This window comes from Colossoma macropomum, unplaced genomic scaffold (assembly GCF_904425465.1).
Source record: "Colossoma macropomum unplaced genomic scaffold, Colossoma_macropomum, whole genome shotgun sequence".
NCBI classification, from domain to species: domain Eukaryota; kingdom Metazoa; phylum Chordata; class Actinopteri; order Characiformes; family Serrasalmidae; genus Colossoma; species Colossoma macropomum.
In genome coordinates this window covers 36,334,003-36,355,730 of record NW_023494787.1, presented here as the reverse complement: position 1 = coordinate 36,355,730, position 21,728 = coordinate 36,334,003, and the positions used below count along the sequence as shown (strand labels likewise).

The 21,728-nt window shown below is 38.7% G+C and overlaps 1 protein-coding gene across 2 annotated transcripts in view; it reads right to left on the bottom strand.

Annotated features, from left to right (window-relative positions):
• efna3a (ephrin-A3a) overlaps positions 1-21,728 on the bottom strand; it is a 147,190-nt gene that overhangs the window by 7,631 nt on the left and 117,831 nt on the right. For both annotated transcript variants that reach the window (XM_036567169.1, XM_036567170.1), the window contains exons 3-4: positions 6,565-6,866; positions 700-765 (exon numbers count right to left, since the gene is read on the bottom strand). In XM_036567169.1, coding sequence (XP_036423062.1) covers positions 700-765; positions 6,565-6,866 — 368 coding nt within the window. The remainder of the gene's footprint in view (positions 1-699; positions 766-6,564; positions 6,867-21,728) is intronic.

The following is a 21,728-nucleotide window of genomic DNA, read 5'->3' as shown; positions in this document are numbered from 1 at the left end:
TATAACATCATAGCATTATACCCAGCAGTGTCACTCTCAAACTCCCAACAACAGCGTACCATCTTAGACAGCTTTGCCTTGTGGGAGCTCTGGCCAAATCTTTTTTAATAAAAGGTGAGGTTTGTCAGTGATTTAGAAACATGTTCCCAGAAAAGCAGCACAATTTATCGTTATAATCTTATCGACAGTTTTTTGTATTGTTAATATGATGTTGGGATAATGCCCACCCCTACACTGTGCACTGTTTCTATAATACAGGCTTTTAAAACTCCAGCTCCTGGAAGGATGAACTAAAAATCTAAAAAAAAAAAAATCTAAAAAGGCCACTGCTGTATTTCTAATACATGTTCACAGCACTGACACTGAGTAATACTGCAGCCCATTAAGCTCATAGTGTTTATTATATTTCTAGAACATTTCACATCAACTGCAGGAATGTCTTTAGTTTGCAAGAGTAGAGGAAACTGAAGGACTCTGTAGGATGCATACACACAAACACACACTTATATGCTCTCACAAACACATAGAGTACGATGGCTGAGAGTGCCTCTTCTGAGTGGATTATCAGTGACTTTGTGAGAGTGTTGTGTACACAGAGAGTGAGAGAGAGACTGAGAGTGAGAGGGTGAGAGAAAAAGGCAGAGAGAGACATATGTAAGTCTAGGTAACCAGAAAGAGAGAGAGAGAGATAGTACTCACCTGTAGAGCAGCACACAAACACTCTCAGTCTTAAACAGCTGTGTCCATGATGATGAGTGGGTGTGGCTGAAAAAGACACACAATAACAGACACATCAGTCTACTGCCACCTACTGATCACTCACATCACATCAAATAGTCTATTAAAACTGCATACTGCACCCTGCAGGACACTTTACACATTACAACTCACAGAATATGTGGGACCATGAAAGTTTTGGGCACCCAAACCATTTAAATGTATGCAAACTTTAATGAAGTTCTTAAGGGTATTTCAAAAAGAGTACTAATAAATCATTTGTAGCACAACATCAAACTGATGGTAGACTTTTTTGTTTGGAGAAAACTTAGAGAAAGATTCCAACCAGATTGTGCCAAAGGTATACCCTTAAAAATGGTTCTTGAAGCGTTCTTTACTAAAAGCAACAGTGATGTATACAGCTGTGAACAACAGTCTCTATGATGGGAAACCTTTTGTATATGGTTCTATATATGTGTGGTTTTAAAGGGGTGGTTGGGATGGCTGGGGAGGCCAATGTTTTTCTTGAAATCTGATTGGCCACATTATACATGATTGGCTTGTTTATGCCTGTTAGGCAAGAGTTGTTCTGATATCTGCGGAACAACTCACCACCCGCCACTCGCGACCCACCCCCCGCTTGCACATATGAGCACTTCTCTTCTGTCTCGTTTTTCCTTTAAGTGGAGAGGGAACTGGATATTGGCGATCAGTGGAACAATGTCCATCCCTCCCTACCACTGCCCTACCTCGGCCCCCTCACACTTTAACACTGCCAGCCCTTTTCCACCCCTGGTAAAATTTTCTAGAACCACCACTGGTTCTATATAGCACCAAAAAGAGTTCTGCTCTTAGTACAGAGTGAAGAGTAAATCACAGACCTGCACAAGTCTGCTAAGAATCTGCTCAAGTAATATCAATCTGAAACACACCAGCTGCCTTTTGACAGAAAGACAGTGGGAGTCTTGGAATGGTCTTTTCAAAATAAATGCCACTTGGTTTGACATTTTGTTTCCAAACATAACAAACTTAAATGCATTTTAAGCATGTTACTGTGTATTAACATGTATAATGCCTTTTTAGATATGTGGGTAAACTATTCTATGCTTTAATTCCACTTGCAGGGCTGTATTTACACTTTTTGAGCAGGTGACACTTGTGCTATAAACAGCTGAAAGTGTTATAGTAGCATAATAATAATTATAGAAAGAATTACTTCCAAAAGATGGAACAATTTCTCAATTTAACTGTAGAAAAACATAAGGTTTAAATTTTAATGTTCCTTTTGTAAAATGTTCAAATAACTGTTAGCATTGGTGGGGTGCTATTAGCAATGAAGTAGCATTTTTGCCATCATACTAGCAGCAAAGCAGCAGGAGCTCACAAATGCATGTTTGGTGAAATAGGTTATTACCTTAAGGTAAAGCTTTGTGTTACTTAATATGTGAGTTTTTATTAATTGTTTACATTATTGCTGGCTTTAAATATGACATTACAGACCCAGAGTGAACAACATTTGGGCACTTTGTCTTTCGGTACTTTGCTTACAAACATTTGTATTCATTATCTAGTGTTGAAATCATATGATGGACTACAACTACCATACTCAGTTGAGCATAACCTGCTTTGGAGTTTGCACAACTACGCTTGAGGATCTGGCTCACCACCTAGTGAGTTCACGAATATTAACAATTAGAAACAAAAGCCAATTCAGAACATCACAACTTCAATCAGAACCCTCTATATATTTACTTATATTTTCATTTCATTTTGCTAACATTTCTTCTAGACTGTAAATCCAAACAGACGTCTTTGCAGCCTGCAGTCCAGACCAAGGCAGACAAGATGATATGATAAGATGTTTCAAAGCCAAAAAAGTGCATAACACGTCTGTAAATAAGTAGACCTTGTAAATGTACAATGTTATAATCACCAGTGTTACAATGGCAGGTCACAGACAGAGCCACAGTGTTAATGTGCCTCAGACTGGAGCACAGCTGCAGGTCATAATGTTCCTGTCCTTCCTTCGCTCTCTATCACTGCGCCATTGAACAAGCCACTAATCCCTCAAGTGTAATGAAAAGATAAGATGATTCAAAAGCTCCCCAGGGCTACGGTGTAGAGAAGCCTTAAAGGCTGTATGGAATTATATCTAGGTGCTTCTCAAAAGACACTTTATAAATCAGACACCAAAAAGGGTTCATGTATTAGTGGCCATTCAGCCACACGACATAGAGAAACAGAAAAGACTGCCGCAAAGTTGCATAAAGCCACACTGCAGTGATCAACAGTGAAATAGTGACTTAAAAAATAAAAGTAGATAATAAAAACAACATGAATAGGAGTCATAAAAAGTGTCAGGACAAAAGAACTGAGTTTCTCATTAAACTGCAGACGCACGTCCGAAATCTGTCAGCAGAGGAAGTAAAGTTTGTTAAGTGCTCTTCTCTTTTTGGTTTAAGATTTGTCTGAAATAAAGTGTTAAAGCTTGAAAGTAAGAGACGTGAGCAACAGCAAAGCTGTCTGGGTGCTAAACCAACAGGACAGAATTCAATTACACAACACAAAAAAAAGGAACTGGGAACTCAATGTAACTACAATTACAACCCTTTCCTAGCTACTTAGTTACTGTTAGCCTAAGGTATTATCAAACATAATGAAATGTATTTGTATGAATGAATGTATTTGTTCATAAAAATGAACTGCAGATACATTTATGTGTTTCTTTCATGCTAGTGTTGTGTTCCTGCTAGCCAAGCTGTGCTAGTAAACTAGCCAGCTAGTTACCTGTTGTTAGCTTGAGAAACTATTATAAAACAAAATGAAATATAGAGTTCTTTAAAATATGTGTGGCATGTGTGTTTGTAAATATGATACAATTGTAAATGTGACAGGTAGTGCCGGTGCTAAAAAAGTTAAGCTAATAAACTATTTTGTCATACATGCATCCATTAGCTGCTGCTAGTTTGGGTTTCCTTTCTCTCTGTGATGGCAAAAATGCTACTGAATTGCCCCCTTGTTGGGAATCTGAATTATTCTGAAGAAAATTAATTATTTGTACATTTTAGAAAATGAAAACGTCCTTTGTTTTCCCCACAGTTAAATTGTTGTTGTTTCACTTTTGGAATTCATATTGTTTAGAAGTATTACTATGCAATTTTGATCTCAGTGCTTCAATGTTTGAAATATAGCTGCAACACATACAACTTTTTTAGCACCAGCTTGTAAATATGACTTGTAAATATGATGAAATTGTCTTAACCACACTAGCATACTGTTTTCAGTCATACTGGAACATACATAACCAACATACATTGGTTAGTCAGTTCAGAATGTGATTTTGTGTTTACTTGTGCCACTGTACATTATTTACAAAGGAACCTCACAGAAGTGACCCAAAATACGACCACTTTTACTGTTGTTGGAACCTTATGCACCATTCAAAAATATGATAAACACAAAAAACGTAGATGAACATTACGTTTTTTATGTTTATCATATTTTGAATATGATAACAATAAAAGAAAGGTGAGAAAGAACAATATTTCATGGTTATGTCCACTTTCAGCAACACTGATAAAATATTTATTTTTGTGTTAAAAAAATAAAGAAAACTATTCATCATTAATGCGCAATGTTCTACTACGTATACATTGTAAGAATTTGAAGAATTCAAACAGTTTTTTGTGTAATATATTTCTGTCAAGAACACTTCAAGCCAATCTGTGTCATAATACAAAAACAGAAGTAGTCCTACACGAACTGAAGAGTGAACGCTAACATCCCAGTTTCAGTGGCAACAGCAGCATCTGTCAACAATAATTGAAAACAGAAAAGGGGCTTGAGAAAAGGTAATGTTTCTTCACTTAGTTTGTCATTTGTACATGTTCAAGGGCTATTTGTTCAGCTGATGTTTACATCTGCAATGGATTATCTCAAGTATTTGAGCCATCTCGAGCCTTGTGGTCTGAGGCCCCCGAGACCCCTGGCAGTCAGAGGCCCCTGGGCACTGGCCCAGTGACCCAATTCATAATCCATCCCTGATCGCAGAAGGTATAACACACAGTTATTTCACTGATACAATGCTGTCAAATCAGAATGAGGTGGTTGTAAATAAACACAGATTTGTAATGCACAGGTTTCTATACTTGCTTTTTATAAAAGATCTGCCAAGTTGAAAGCCATTCTGAGAAACGACAGACTTTCTGGTGAGCAATGTAGGCTTAGCTGTCCAACCTAAACTGTAAACCTTTTTTCTGAAAAGCTTTCCATACAAAAGACTCTACGACTGAGCTAAGACTACACTAAACTATATCTAGAGCACTCAGGACCATGAAACTGCATAAAAACTGAATTTTCAGATATCAAATGTTTATTTCACTACTCCTGGGCAATATTGGATATCACATTATTTTTGTAACATAACGATGTTAGCAAACCATGGGAATGAATTAATACGTTTTTATTAAGTTTGAGACACTTAAAATAATATTTGAAAGAGGTTTTAGCAGTGCTTTTGGCATATTTGTGTGTCAGGGCTAAGTTATTTTTTATTCATTGTTTAAATGAATATTTACACACTGCCATGTGTAATTCACCACATCAAAAGGCAACATTTTGTAGCCCTGACGAAATAACAGGCAACCCTCACCCAGCACTGGCGCAGAAGTGCTAATGCAATTATCAATCATAGCTTAAGCAATAACACAAAGTTATGTATTTCATCAAATATTTAAATATGCAGTAGTTGTCATATTGGTTACATATTTAGTAATAATATGGAGCTACACTCACCAGCCACTTTTAGGTCCACCTTACTCGTGTATAGTTAGAGACTGTAGCCCATCTGTAGTCATGTACAGTCTGTGTTAGGAATCAATGGTCAGGTTCTGACAACAGAGTCACTCTTGGCTGAGTGGTGGACCACTTAACAAAATACTGACATTGTGACCACACTCACCAGCATGTCACCATGTCTATGTTGAGAATGCTCCACCTAAATAATATCTGCTCATTCACAGGTTCTGTGAAACTGACCAGTGATGATTGGGGTAGGGGCATAATTCCCAACCCTGGTCCTGCAGTACTGCTGCTCTGCACATATATGCTTTCCTTGCTCCTAACACTGCTACATATGTGACAGTGTGAGTATTGGTGAAACCAATGGGAACCACATATATATCACAAAGAACCAGAACCATAAAAGGCTATTTTCTTAAGTTATGTTCTTGCTAAGTTAGCTACAATGAATGCTGTGTGGTGTGGTTTTACTTTTAGCTCCAAACATAAAAACTAAACACCATAGCTCCACCTCAGTGAGACACGGTGAGAAACATTCATAGCTCCTGCTCTCCCTTGGCAGACTCAGCAGAAACTTCTAGAGTGATGCTGCCATCGTGTCAGTTCAGTTGTACAGGTCATTCTCTAAGACCGTCATTGGGCCTCATTCACTAATAAGTTTTTTCTCAAATTTGTTTTTAAGAAAAGTCTTAAGAAAAAGTCTACGTCAGATCTTAAACTGCAGAATTGTTTGATTGTGTGTAGACTCTTCTTACCTAAGAGCGAATCCCAAATAAGTAAACATTGATGAATGTCAGAATCTTCGTGAAAACTGCTTAAGTGGGTTTTAAGAAGAAATTTCTTCTTAAGCATGGTTGGTGAATGAGGCCCACTGTTCTTGTATCTCCAAAATGGTAACTTCACAGGAGAGGTAAAGAACATTCTTAGGTTTGAATGATATTGCATAAATGCAGTGTTATATTTTGTTCACATCAGCCCTTTTAGGGGGATTTCCTAGAGTGGCTCTAGAGTAGAGGAACAAGGAAAATGGTCCTAATAAATACTTACATATGTAGTAGTACTCGTGGCCTACATTAAACTCGTAGCCCAGCGAGAAGGCGCTGTAGCGTTGGAACTTCTCCGAGAACTTGATTGGCGCATGAGGGGCGTGCGGCCTGTTACACTCCCAGCGCTTGAAGCCCATCTGGGGGTCGCAGGTGCGGTAGCCACGGTAACTGACCATGTAGAGCACGTACTGCTCGACCACGCCTCGCTCCAGTGCCCCCCGCTGGCTCAGGTTGTAGTGTGGGCAGTAAATGTCCAGGTAGTCATTGACGTTGACCTGCACCGTATAGCCCTCTCTCCGCAAGCTACACATAGAGACAGAAAGAAAGAGGGGGACATTACTGAGGAGCTGAACCCAACTAGACGAGTTCAAGAGATTACATTATCATCTCTTTAGACGACGCTTTGACAAAGTGACATTAATGGAATTAAATTTGCCGTGGCAAAGAGAGCAGATAGGATTATATGGAAATTGCGAGAGAGAAAATGAGAACAAGAAAGTGCGTCCTCAGAGTCAGAGCCTGAAATTTAGTCCGAGCGAGAGAGAGAGCGCGAGGGATACAGAGAGAGAGGATGATTTATCTCATTGACCTTTACAAAATATATGTCCTGCTCGAAGAGAAAAGAAGTTTTATTTCTGCACTCTGTCAGAGCACATTGAGGCAGCTCATTTTTCATTCTGCATTCATGTGAGGACACATCTCAAACAGTAGGTGGCAGTATTTCATTTTACGTTAGCCAAAACTGGTCCGTTCTCTTTGTGTAGTAGAAACACACACACAGTCACACACAGTCCCTCTCTGTCTCACACACATTTACAATTCTAGGTCAGGTCCCGTAGGAGATTATTATTCAATTACAAAATGAGGATCAGAAATGTCAGCCACCCCTTCTCTTTCCCTCTCTAAATATATACTACTACACCTCCTTTTCTCTGCTTTTGTATCCTTTTTCCCCCCCTCGCCATTTGTTTCTCTCTCACCTCTTTTTCTCCAACAACATACAGCTCTGTGGCAGTCTCCTGTGTGCATTCTTCACACCTTCTACCTTTCTAAATATATTCCCTGCTCCGTTTCGCATGTCTTCTTAATACTTTCTTTAGTTTTCTTCGTTTATGCTGCTTTCTTGTAATCAGTCTCTCTCAGACTCTCTTTTCTACAAACAGAGGCAGATGGCAATCACAGCCCTGATTAGGGCTATCATATGCACACTCACACACTCACGCACACACACAAACACACACACACACACAGTGGTTTGTTTTAATACAATCTCAGGACGTAGGGTCACATTTGTCCTCTATGTGTAATACATAAGTAAGTACCTATATGTATTAATAATGTCCTATCAATATGATATATAGCTACCTATGCAATAATGTGCCTCATGTTATATATACACATGTGCTTGTGCCTCATATGTATTGCATAAGTATGTCCCGTATGTATTATATATACATGTACGTACCTACATGTAATAATGTGTCCCAAAATATTGTACATGTAAGTAATTAACTGTATGTAATAGGAATGTATCCCATATGAATTATAAATATAGAAAAAAAGCAACTACATGTAATAATATGTATCATATGCATTATATTTATACCTAAGTACCTGTATGTATTATATATGGATCATAGTACCAAAGTGGTTCAAATTCAGAGTTGAAAACACAGTTCAGACTTGTAAGAGACTTGGACTTCAGACTAAAATCCTTTTGCCTTGAGTGACTCTGTACCTTAATTATGCTTATTTTATCAAAACAAATGATTCAACATTCCATTATATCACTAACCAAACAACCATAACACTACTGAAACCTTACCAAATGTTTTGGTAGTGAAAGTTACGGTAGTGACAATATAAGCTAATCTTGAAAATAGCCAGTACATGACTAGCGAACACAGCTTTGCAGAGTTGTACACATCAAAACTTTGTTGATTAAAGTACAAAAAAATGACTTAAAAAACACAAAAACAATTTTTTTTCAACATTTTTACTGACTTGAGAATCCTAAAAACATTAATCCTTAAAAACAACATGCTTACATCTCAAGATGACCCTAAAGGGATTTTTGATTTTTGTTTTGTTTTTTTCAATGAATGCCAAATTTTGTGCTAAAAGAAAAGAAAAGCATCCCCCCACACACACACATACACACACACACTCACACATTATTTGACAGATTTTTGTCTTGGGGTGTTTTGGTAGGAGACAAAACAGGGATTGCTTCAAAGAGGGCTATATTTAGGGATAGCAAGAATGACAGAGAAAGAGAGAGAGAGTATGAGAGAGAGGATGAAAGAGTGAGGAAAGATGAAAAGAGAGTGAGGTGGGGGACAGCCAGGGCAGAAAGAGAGGGACATCATGGGACAAAAGAAGGACAGGGAAGCGAAAGACAGAACGCTAGACAAAGATTTAATGATGTGAAGAACACAGTGTATGACTGCACGCGTGGGTGTGAGACAGTAATGTGTTACTCCAGATCTACAGCACATATACAGGGCAACAAGTAATGTGTAAATCATATTTGTGCATTTTGCCCCTTCTCCAAATAGCCCATACAGTGAATATGTAATGTGTAGAATTAACTTGATTCAAATGTGCACATCGTTTCCACATAAATAAAATCTTCTATCAATACAGTCTTGGTGTTATATATTTCATTCATGTGGAAATGATGTACACATTTGAATGATGTAAATCCAGTGCACCACTCTCCTCAGTGCTGCTGATCAGCCAAGACATTTTTTTATCTGAAGTTTGCTTCTGTACTTAAGCAATGGAGCTATGATGCTAATGTAGCTAAAAAGCAATGGAAATAGAATGGCACCAACCAGCATGCTGGTCTTAGCTGGTTTATGCTGGTCCTGTGCTGGTTTACCTGGTCACCCAGCACACAACATATGCTGGGTTTGACTAGACATTTTGGTCTATGCTGGTTTTTCTAGCAAGGTAATCATTAAAATCGTGCAAGCTACATGCCTGATGCTATATTTGACTCTAAAGTGGGATGTCAGAGCTCAGAATTATATCATTTCTATCCTCCACATGTTAGAACTACAAAGTGGAAAAAAACATGGATGCCGCCATGAAAGCAAGTATTGTTAGCAATAAGCTAGCCTGCTTACATTAGTACGTACCATCACGTAGCAGATACAGTATAAATTGCTGCAATGCTGTAAAATGCGCTGCAGTGAGTGCCGATAAATGTCAAGCTCAGGTTCATTTTTAACTTATGATCTATTTACCTTCTCAAAACTTAAAGTTAAAACTTTAGTGTCAATTTTATAGATTTAACCAACTACTTCATCAATATGTTGACTGATCTAAAGCCAACCTAATTTAATAAGTGATGCTGTATTACTGTTGCCGGTGTCAGCAACTGTGTTGATGTGATGTTATCTCTGCTAAAAAATCCAGCTTTCACTGGTAGCTGGTTTCAGATGGTCTAAGCTTGTCTTTGATGGTCCAGGTGGTTGACAAGTTGGTCAGGTGAAAACATACACTGGCTGGCCAACCAGCATGGTCAAGCTAGTAGTAGTGCTGCTAGCAGACCAGCTAAACCACCAAACTCAAACAAAAACATACTCTACGCTAGTGAAGCAGCTAAGCTGGTCTACCACCTTTACCAGCTTGAGCTCCCAAGAAAAAAAAAAACAGCTCAGGCAAGCATAGCTGGTCACCAGCAAAACTAGCATATGTTGTGTTTTGGATGCTGGTATGCTGGTCAGCTGCAAGCTCATGCTCGGTGTCCAGCTAGACCAGCACCAAACCAGCATAAACCAGCATAAACAAGCTTAGACCAGCATGGAATGTGCTATTTTTTTGAGTGAAGAACTTCTGGCACTAAACTTTTTTGACCGAAGAACTTCTGGCACTAAACATGTCTCAGGGGTTGATTTCACTTTTTTGCCCAACTAGCGATGTGTCTGAGCCTTAGCAGAGGCCACTTAGCATGTTACTTAGCAGTGCTGCACCTGTTCACCTTTTCTACAGACTATCATAACTCCATGTTCTTTCAAGTGATCTAAACACAGACATATGCCCTGAGCAGATCGTCAGAAGCACAACAGCTCTGTGGCTTCCAGTGTAACAGCCTACATATCAACTTTGCTCGGTTACATGCATGGTAAAGAGAAAGAGAGGGGGAGAGAATAAGAGAAATGGAATACTCCCTAGGGCCCTACATACATACTTTAGAGCAAAAATGGATGGATTTTCCCTCCCTCTCAGCCTCCCTCTGAGACGCTTGCTGTTTTCGCTGACTCATCATCGTCCTCTTATGAGTAAGAAGATGAGCCTTGTTAGTTAAAAAGTGATGGAGTGAGAGAGGGAGCGGGCGAGAGAGAGAAAAAGAATGAGTGCAGAGTCATAACCCGCACATTGATTTACGCGCATTAGCCCCAGAGATGATCCTGTATTTATTTCAAAAGAGATTTCGCTGAGGGGGGAAAAAAAAGACCACCATTACTTTCTCGTTCGACGCTGACACGCTGCTGGAATTTAGCTGCAGTTTCATGATTGGCCCACTGTTCTCCCAGCAGACCGCAAACGACAGCGTGATTAGCTCAGACGGGCGGAGGTCGCGCAGACAGCCATTTCATTTTTCACGCTGCTAATGATCGTATTGTTTCATGATGTCTCTATTGTGAAGGTTGACTGCATATGCAGATCTCAGGATGTTCGCATACTTGCTAGAACCTAGAACTTTTTTCTTTCTTCTGCTAATCTTTATCTTTTCTTCTGTCATTTTCTGTTCTGTTTCTTTAACTTGTCCACTATGTCTACATCTGTTTTTCCTCTTGCTTTGTTTGTGAATGCTTTCCTTGATTAAAGTAATGGTCTGTTCATCAAGAGGTTAAGTAGTGAGACATTAGCCTCAGGGCTGCTTGTCTAAAATATATTTTTTATTAAAATATAAAAAATTTATGAGTATATTCACTCAATGAAGATAACAAGAGAAGCAATAGACAATTGTGGAGAGCACTGTCTTACATGGTGATACAAAATCTCCCACAGATTTTCAACTGGGTTGAGATCGGGTAACTGTGAAGGCCATAGCACATGCTTTATCTCATTTTCATACTCATGACCCCATGTGCCCTTTGGATGGGTGCATAGTTATCCTGGGTAGAAATGTTTCATTCAGTCAGAATAACTATAATAATCAGTATTATGCTAAATTGCAGTGACCCTTCCCTCTAAAGGCCACTGGACACACTGTGTTGCATCGTGCAGCGGCCAGAAATTTGAAACCATTGTTTTCAATAAAGGTACACATCGGCACCGGCATTTGGTGCACAAAGCACTATTCAATTTCTCAGTGCATCACAATATGCATTTGTCATTACCACATTAAATTAAAACCATATGGGGACCACAGAGAGCCATAGTAGGTGACGTGGCTTGAAATGTACACAGAGAATGGCAGTCAGCCTTTTAGATAAATAGACAGATGCTAATGGTCAGCTAAAGTTAGTATCATAATCTTTTTCACCTCATATCTCGCAACGTAAAAACAGCAAGTCTTAAAGGGGAAGTCCATAAATTTATCTAAATTTCAGCTTAAAGTCATCCAGAATAGTTTAATGTCAAATGCCACATTATAGAGAAGCTTACCAAGTCAGAATTGTTCACAGTGGTGGTGATAGGAACCAGATGTCTCTGTAGCTCACTGAGAGCAGGAATCACATCAGAGGCTAAAGCATCTGAGGAGTTTACTTGTGAAGTTTTATGTCTGAAGTCTTTTGTTTGGTTGGTTGAGCTGTAGTTGAATGTGCTCTAAATCCAGACATACATGTGTAGTTTGAGAAATCTTGTTCTTTGGTGACTCACACCATAAGTTTGACTACCGTGTACAGACAAAGCCTAAGATTTATATACTCACAATGTATGAAAACGCTACGTCCATGCTATGTGAAATACAGCCCCTATAGACAGCTCTGTCTACAAACAGTTTAATTCAAAACACGCTGCACGAAGTACTGAGCAAAGATAAACTGAGCAGTGCTGCTAACACTGAGCACTGAAGTTAAAATTCAGGCGGTGATGTTCACGGTAGGACAATACAGTCTCGCTGCAGCCTATTTTATAAAAACAGTTTTAAAAGTCAATGTTTATACCTCGCTATTATACTCAGCAAAACAGAGTAAAGTTGGTGTAGATGGACTTTTCCTCCTCCCGTATACCAAGGCAAAATGTCTAAAGTGACCAGTAACTTTGTGTCCGACTGTGACAGAGTTAGTAATTCCTCTCTGTGTGAGCAGAGAGCCTTGTTCTTTGTTCATTAGCGTGGGAGCTACACTCAGCTTATGTCACATGGAATGTTGGTATTGGTGCATTTTTATGAGTACAAATAAATGAGCACAGTATCGGCCCAATACCAGTATCAGTATCAATGCATCCCTAATGATTACAAATACAGTGCCTGGTGCCTATAACATTATTTTACAATAGTTTTGAGCTATGATTTTGGCCTAAAACTTTCAAAGTTTTCAAAGTCCATTCATGGCAAAATAGTAAGGTAAATCCCCAAAGAAAACCTGTTTTCTTAGATTTACCACTATTTTACGATCAGCAATATTACATATAAAAGCTCAGAGCACATATATATACCTTCAGTGGTGGTTTTGGATAGTTATTAAAATGGCCATATTTGTCCTGCAGACATTGTGACCCCTAGTTCCTATCACCACCACTATAAAGAATTTTGAGTTTGGAAGTTTCTCTAGAATGGGGCATCTCTCCTAAGGATTTTCTTTACATCTCAACAACTGAATTGTGCAGAGGTTTAGAAAATAGACTGAAAACATACCAACAAAATGCCCCCCTCAGCATAACAGAGCTACCATCATGTAGGGGTCAATCAGGCTTGTACTGCTCTCTTGGTGTACACCACACATGCACTCACCCACTTCAGAGAATATGGTGATGGATGACTCATTTGACCATTTCAATTTTTTCACATCTCTATGGCCAAGTCCTACACCACCGAACTCTCAAGTGCGCACCTGTCTTTGTACTGAGGGGTTTATGCACTGCAACCTGACTTTATGTAGTTGTGGATGGGCTATTCTTGCAGACAGTCTGATCATGTCTTACACTGGCATTCTCAGTCACCTGAAGAACAGTTGCTCTTTTGTTTGTCTTATATATCACACTATTGCACGAGCATCACAATGAATGAATGAAACCCTTATAAATCTCGAGTGCACTACTTCTGAATGTGTTCCAGGTGTTGAGGCTCTTTTGCAAGGTCACTGCAACTGACAGAGGTAGCAGGGGATAGAGGCTCACTATGTGTCAGAACCCCTGGAGCTGCTTTATTAAGCACCTTGCTCAAGATCACAACAGCATTAGCAGTTACATGACACTGGTGTTAACTTCTCACAGCAACCCAAACATGATTTGAACAGGCTGACCTTTGGTTAATGGTGTGGAGCTACTATCTGCATCATATTTAAGAAAATAGAAACATCATTAAGTGCCCACAGAAATTTACAAAGATGTTTATTCCTGTGATGGCTGTTGGAACATTAACTTTACATTAGCGTCAGAACATTAACACTAAACACATTAACACACCACTTTTTGGTTGTTGACTAAGAAAACAGCAAACCATACTTATCCCAATATGGAATCACTTTCAATGCTTTAACTGATTGGGTTCAACTGATTCAGCTGAATTGATAATCAATAGGCTCACATGCTCTGATAAAACGCAGCATGTGCTGCATCCTAAATTGTTCAGAACATGATAAAACAAAAAAGCTGAATGAAGCAAACTTGGGGAGCCAATTACTAAGTTGTAGCTCTAACACAGGAAACAAGCTTCTGGAAGAAATCCATAAATGACAACCACATCGCTAACTAGAGAGAACATCCTCTGCAGTAATAGTACAACCTGGCTATACATCTAGCTAAGCAAATTCACACTAAACACGTCTGCATTCTACAGCATGACAAATGGTTTCTGAGACTTTGCACTTTCTCTTAATTGGCAGTGCTGAGATTTTTACCCACAAACCTCAGGTTCTCCATTGTGTCCTACTCTTCAGGATACTTTTTACAAGCCTTTGTATGCTGTAGAATTACCATTACCCTTCACTAAGGGGCCTACCCAAATTCTGAAAAACAGCCCTAGACCATTATCCCTCCTTTTCTCTGTGCACACATTGATCTTAGTACTTGGGATCAGTGAAAGCAAGACTGCAGCAATCTAGCCTGTCCTTGCTCATCTACCCTGCAGGATCCAAACTGTTGTAGTGGAGAAGCCCATGAAAGTTGCAATTCTGGGCAATATTCTAGACTCTTTTTTGCCTGTAATGACAGTAATTCTGGCCCAAGGTGTTCCAATTTCTCCACTTTGATTTTTTTTTTTTTTGTTGGTGAAGATCAGCCCTCTTCTTGCAATTGCATTCGGTTGTTGTCCAGTGAAGATACTGATAAAAAAGCACATCTCTAAGTTTACTTCCTACTCTTTTTTTCTTTAAGTGAGAAAAGCTGAGGCATCAGGTCACTCTGAAAAGCCTGGGCTGGTGCAATAGTGTGTAATGCCCTTCTTAGCCCAATTTGCAGAGTTCACGTCATCAATACAGTGAGATCAACATCTTACAGGGTAAATTCTTTCGGTAACACTACCAAAGGGAGCATTCAGGGCTACATTATATACATTATAAAGGCTGCTTATGTCCATTTTTATGTCATTTTACCTCAGTATGCATTATGACAAACCCTTATTAATGTTACGTCAGTTGTTACAAAAAGCTTACGTATACTATAGGCCCAAAAGTATATGGACACCTGACCATAAGACATACATAAGTTTGTTTGATATAACATTGCAGAACCATGGACATTAATATGGAGTTGTAAGGCAGAGTGTTATAGCCCCTCTTTGCAGTTATAACAGCCTTCGCTTTTCAGGGAAGGTTTTCCACAGGATTTTATAGCATGTTGGTGGGAATAGGCACTGATGTTGGAAGGCCTGACTCACAATCGATATTACCATTTATTCCAAAGTCATTCAGTGGGGTTGAGGTCAGGACATATAATTGTCTAAAATGCCTTTATATGCTGTAGAATTAACTTTACCCTTCACTGGAACTACCCTAACAAACAGCCCCAGACAATTATGCCTCCTCCTCCAAACTCTACTGTTGGCCCTATGCATTCAGGTAGGTAGCATCCTCCTGGCATCCAACAAACCCAGAATCGTCCATCAGACTGCCAGATAGTTAAGCGTGATTCATCACTCCAGAGAACACATTTCCACTGTTCCAGTAGCAGCATGCTTTACACCACTCCAGCCAATGTGTGCAGCTGCTCGGCCATGGAAACCCATTCATGAAGCCAGTGTTTGTCTATGAAGGTTGCATGGATGTGTACTTGATTTTATACACCTGTTAGTAATGTAGTGTATAAAATAGGATGTGGCCAAAAAATCCTGAACACAATAATTAGGAGTGTCCATCTGCTTTTGGACTAAATTAGCAAAGATGGTACTATATACAGACGCTTAAAAACAAATGTGCCAGAAAGGGGTTATTTTGTTCTTTGCCATAGAACTACTTTTGATTCATTAAAGAATCTTTCAGTTGAGTGGTTTCAACTGAGCTCTTTAACGAACCATCCATCAAAAGGTTCCTTAGGGAAACAAAAGTGGTTCTTCTGTTGCGTAGCTCCAAAGAACCCTTTCTGGCACCTTTAGTTCCTTTATTTTTAAAAGCGTATCAAGTCTTAGGGGGCCGTCAGTGAAAGTTCCCATTCTATTACAGCTCACAGCAAAGCTGTGCCAGGCAATCAACAGCCCTTGATTACCTGGCTCAAATGTGTTGGGAACTGGAATAAAAAAGCCTGACTGAATTCGGAACTTCTCAACTAAATTTCCACTCAAATGAAGGTAATTAAGCAATAGCAAATTCTTAAACAAAATAAAAATAGCAAAGCTTGTTTATTTCACAAAATACTTATAGTACTGTGCAAAGGCCAGAGAATATCTTTTGGTTGTTTAATTTCCAGTCAAAATGGACATTAAATTCAAGTTTCTGAGGAGATTACATATAAAAAATACATATAAGATAATCTACTTTCATAAGAAGGGTAAAAGGAAAAGAAGTGAAAAAAAATTAAAGGTGTTTCCAAAGCTGGACTTCAAAATGTCATTAAAAGATAGAGAGAAAATAGGACTCCTAACAACCCTGCAAAACCTGGTAGACCACCAAAACTGTTACCATCAGATAAAAAGTACTTAAAGCTTTCATCTCTGAGAAAGAGGAGAAAATCAACCTCCACTCTTACTTTAGATCTGAAATAATCCACAATGTTTCTCTCCATCCTTCCACTGTGAAAAGACAACTCAGCATTAAGGGTCTGAAAGAATGTACAGCTGTCAAGAAGCTGTTACTGAGAAAAGAAAATAGACAAAAAAGGTGAAAATTTCCAAATCAAACAAAGAAGCAACTGGTGTTCTCAGAACAATGGACTGACCACCCCAGAGTCCAGATTTCAACAACACTGAATGTGTTTGGGATTACTTGCATTGTGAGAAACAGAAAATGAACCAAGACTGAACTTTGGAGTTGTGGAAAAATATCCCTGCAGATTTCTTTGAAAACCTCAAAGCAAGTCTCCCGAAAAGAATGGAAGCTGTAAAGAAGGCAAAGAGTGGATGATGAAAAATTAATAATGTACTCAATGGAGGTTTTGACTGGTAATTAATATTGGCCTCATAACAGTGTCTAAAAGATGCACCAATTTAGTAAAAGTCAAGGAACAGGAGATGGGGATTTTATTTTATAAATAATTTTGTCGAAATGATCACATCTCAAAATGACCATCTTTCCTTTCTAGTACTAAATAAATGACGGGTGATCTCTGACTTTTGCACTGTATATGTGAAACAATAAGGAGTAAAATATTTAATATAGTTTAATGAAAATTAGTTAGCTATTAGTACTTTCCTAACAGATGCTCAGGTAGCAGAAAGAAGCTTGTTTTCTGATGCTTTGCAAGCTAATTATTCATGTAACTATAATAGTCTGATATTAATAATATAATCAATAAGAAAACCAGCATTTTAGCTGGGACGAATATAAAAAGCTGATTTTCTGTGAAAAAGGTAACTACTATCTTGTAATGTAATCCTAACTTTTAACTCAGCTACTCACCATAACTGTCATTACTAAAGAAAATAAACATATCTGCAGCATGAACATGGATTTGTTTTAAGAAGTGTGTACCCCAGCAACCACACACACTCAAAGGTAAATTTTTAATGCAGATTCCTAGTTGAAAGCCAACTGCAGTCCAAAACCTGGCTTTATTCGTTTCAGAATATCAGCAATTCTTTGTCTTTGAGTTCAAAATATTATCAAGTATGCATAGAGAATACTTTATAACCGTGATTTTAAGTTTTCAGTAGGTCCCAGAAGAAACAATGTGAATGAAGTCTATGGCTATCACTAGGCTGCCTTGAAGATGAAACTGACTACACTCTTGGCAACAAACTTGCAGTGCTCCACCAAATGCAAGAAGCCACCATACGTAATGTATATAAAAATGATGTAAACTTATCTACCTAGTGGAAATTCTAGTATGATACCAGCTGGACAATCTTGCTGGTTCCATTTGGGACCTGTTGATTCAAACCAGTACACAATCAGAAAAAAAGTACAAATTTGTCACTGGGGCAGTACCCCTCTTGTCCCTGGGGTGGTAACCTCAAGGGTACATCTCAGAACCTTTAGTCAGGGACCATAATTGTACCATAATCCATTGAAATTATATTTTTAAAGTTGTATTGACTCCACACACCCTGTCTCGTCTCCAGGCTTTTTATTTTATTGTTCTGTTTGAAAACATCAGTTTATGAAAAAATACAAACATGAACTTTTCCACTGGGAAAAACTTATTTAAGGTACACAATTGTACCTTAAAGCTACTGTTGTACCTTTACATTGTTGGTACCTAGATGAATGAAAAATGTACCTGCACAGTACTTTTATTTCTAACAGTGTAGGAAATACTACTGTTTTTTACATGGAAGTTCCCTGGTAGCTTACTGATCAAAAGTCCAGTAGAAACCAATAGAAAAATCTTGTTGAACCCATTTAAATCCATTAGCAACTGGAATCAACTGGAATTTCTCCACCGAACTATTCCATAGCATGCAATTTCTTCTCCCATTTATGTGAAAGAAAAACAAATAAGAGTCATGACAAGATGGAATTACTGCCAAGCCCTTTTCCAGCTTCCAAATTTAGGATCACCAGTCAGATTCATTACACTCAGTTTTATAGGTGAAGTCGTTCACCTGATGCATACTCCTATTATGCTGCCTAAATCTAGGCCATTTATGACCTAGCTGGGCAGCACTTTAAATAAACGAAGCCTATTAACGTGACTGTTATCATTACATATAACCCACAAACTTCAGCACTGGTTTCAGTTCTTTAAATAAGTAGAACAAAAGCAACAAATGTCTCTTTTTCCTTGTTAAGCTTCTATTTTCCAAGCGTGGTATAATGAAGTCATGGAAAGAGTGCCAGTCAGTAAGAGCATAAAGCAATGTAATGACCACTAGCAATTTATATATCAACTTTAATAGATAAGCCAATTCATTTCGGTTATGTGTGGTGGAGCCCCACCTGAGTGGATCCATGTTTGATGCTGTGTCTTATGGTGAAGCCCACTGTGCCTGAAATTGGATTGGGGCAAGGCTCAAGCGTGGTCTTGTGAAGGAAAGTGATGTGCTCAATGCTTCAAGTTCACACATGATAATCTCTTCATATCTCTTGGTCCACTTGATGAGATTACAAGAAGAGGATATGGGGAGCTCTGGAGGCTGAAACAAAGCCACTTGTTTGATGTCCCCTTCAAGCCATTAAAAACGTTCCAAATGAAACCTGGATGAGCCCACAAGGTTCTGACTGAAGGGGAAGAACACTGGTGTGGTGGACAGACACAGACCTGGGGAAACCTGTTTTATTTTCACATACGTCATCCCAGTGGCGTAACTAGGATCTTATGGTCTCCAGTTAAGAAAACAACCTTAATGGGCCTCTAAATGTAATGTCTAATTGTATTAGCATGTTTACTCATTATTCCTGTCTTAGAAAGTTGGCTCTTGAATGTAAGCTGATGGATGAAATATATTATTTTGTAATTATAGCTACCCTTGAGGTGTAAAATTGTGTAAGTAGCAATTTAAGGGGTCCAATAACAATGTTAAGAAAGCTGGTCACCATTGGCATCCCTTGCAGTGCTATTGCCTCATCTGCCCTGCTGTTAGTTATGCCACTGCCTCACTGCCTCATTAAAAGATAAAAAAATGTATAAATTTATACAGATGAGTGACAAATTAAAGGAAAATACAACAGCGTCTTAGATGCCACCAGGAGCTACTATAACAGCTTCCATGCGCCTTGGTATAGATTCTCCAAGTCTCTCGACCTGTACTGGAGGGATACAACACCATTCTTCCGAAAGTAAGTCCCTCAATTGGTGTTGATAATGCTGGTGGAGAGCGCTGTCTAACACATCAGTCTAAAATCCTCTATAGCTTTTCATTTGGATTGAGATCTGCTGACTGTGAAGGCCACAGCATATTTTTTACATCATGTTTAAACTCATCCAATCATTCAGTGACCCTTTATGCCCTATGGATGGAGACACTGTCATCCTGGAAGATACCACTTCCTTCAGGACATGTTTCATCATAGGATAAAGGTAATCTAAGGCAGTGGTCACCCTGGTATTTTTCTGTGGGGTATAGGTCCAACCACAATCTGCTACGCCTCCTTCAGCTAATCAACATCTTCAAAAGTCCTTGATTGGCTTGATCTAATGCATTAGTGTTGAGTAAGGGCAGGGGCAATCATGGTAGATGCAATATCCACTTCATACATTCAAACCATATCCAAATATTACAGTTATGTCACTTTTGTGCTTTATTTCCAAATAAACAAAAATAATCAAAAAGTTTAGTTTGCTTACTTGGTTATCAAGTAAGTAAACACAAAGCATGATTTTCAAGCAATCATTTTATATACGTCAAACGAACAATCTAACAATTTGCTGCTGTTGGAAGAAAACCTTTGTTGTTTTAAAGTTTTTGACATAATTTGAAAATGCCTGTTGGCCTGCACATTGTGTGTAAATTTCATGTAGAATGGACAAAAGGAAACGGCCCAAAACGACTTGGAAAAAAGTGTGGTTCCAGTGACTTACATTAAAAGTAAAGTACATTTTTTTCTTTTCTAGTAAAGTTACCATTTTGGAGGATACAAGGTTTTCTTCCGACAACAGCGAATTGCTAAATGTTAAACAGTGCTGCTAACTAGCCAAGAGGCTCTGGATACCATTAGCTCAGCTAAAATGATAACAGCTCTGCTCACCACAGAACATATTCGATTCTGGCTAATAAATGCAGCAACACAACTTTAGATGACAACAATTAGATTCTGAGGGAGTTAAGTTGAGAAACCGGTTTTGAAGAGATAGAAGATTAAATTTAACCTGTTCCTTAGTGTTTGGATCTGTAGCCTGATTGGCTAACTTAACATTAGCTTAGCTTAGCTCAGCTTAGCAGGCTACAGACCCAAACAGTGTCACAAGCTACAGTGCAGGTTTGATTCTGACTAACTGGTGCTCTGCTGAAAGTATAGATGACAAAAATTAATGTCTGAGGGAGCAAATGTTGAGTGACAGGTGTTGGAGCAGCAGAGAGCCAAAATCAAACTGGTTCTGTGGTGTTCGATTTCTGTTCGAGACTGTTGCATTTTGGCTAAGCTAACGCTTAGCTTGCTTGTCAGTTCAGTTCATGAATGCTTTGCTAATTAGGTGATGAGCTGAATCAGGTGTGTGTAATGAGGCAGTATGCTGAAATCTGCAGTGTTCTGGCCTGCAAAGACTGGAGCCTGACGCATGTGCACTACAGTATAGACTTGGTTCCAGCCAACTGATGCAAAAATGACATTCGTTTGGAGGATATCAGAGAGCGCAAAGACGAGTGACTGGTGTTAGTTTGAAAGTCGATATCAAACGTTTTTTTCTGGCTCTAAGTTTTCCCCTCTTTCTATCGGTGCCACCTATCAGTGAGCTTCTACACCTCTGATCATTGAGTCCCTAAAATATAAATAGGTAGAATGTGTTTATATGAGC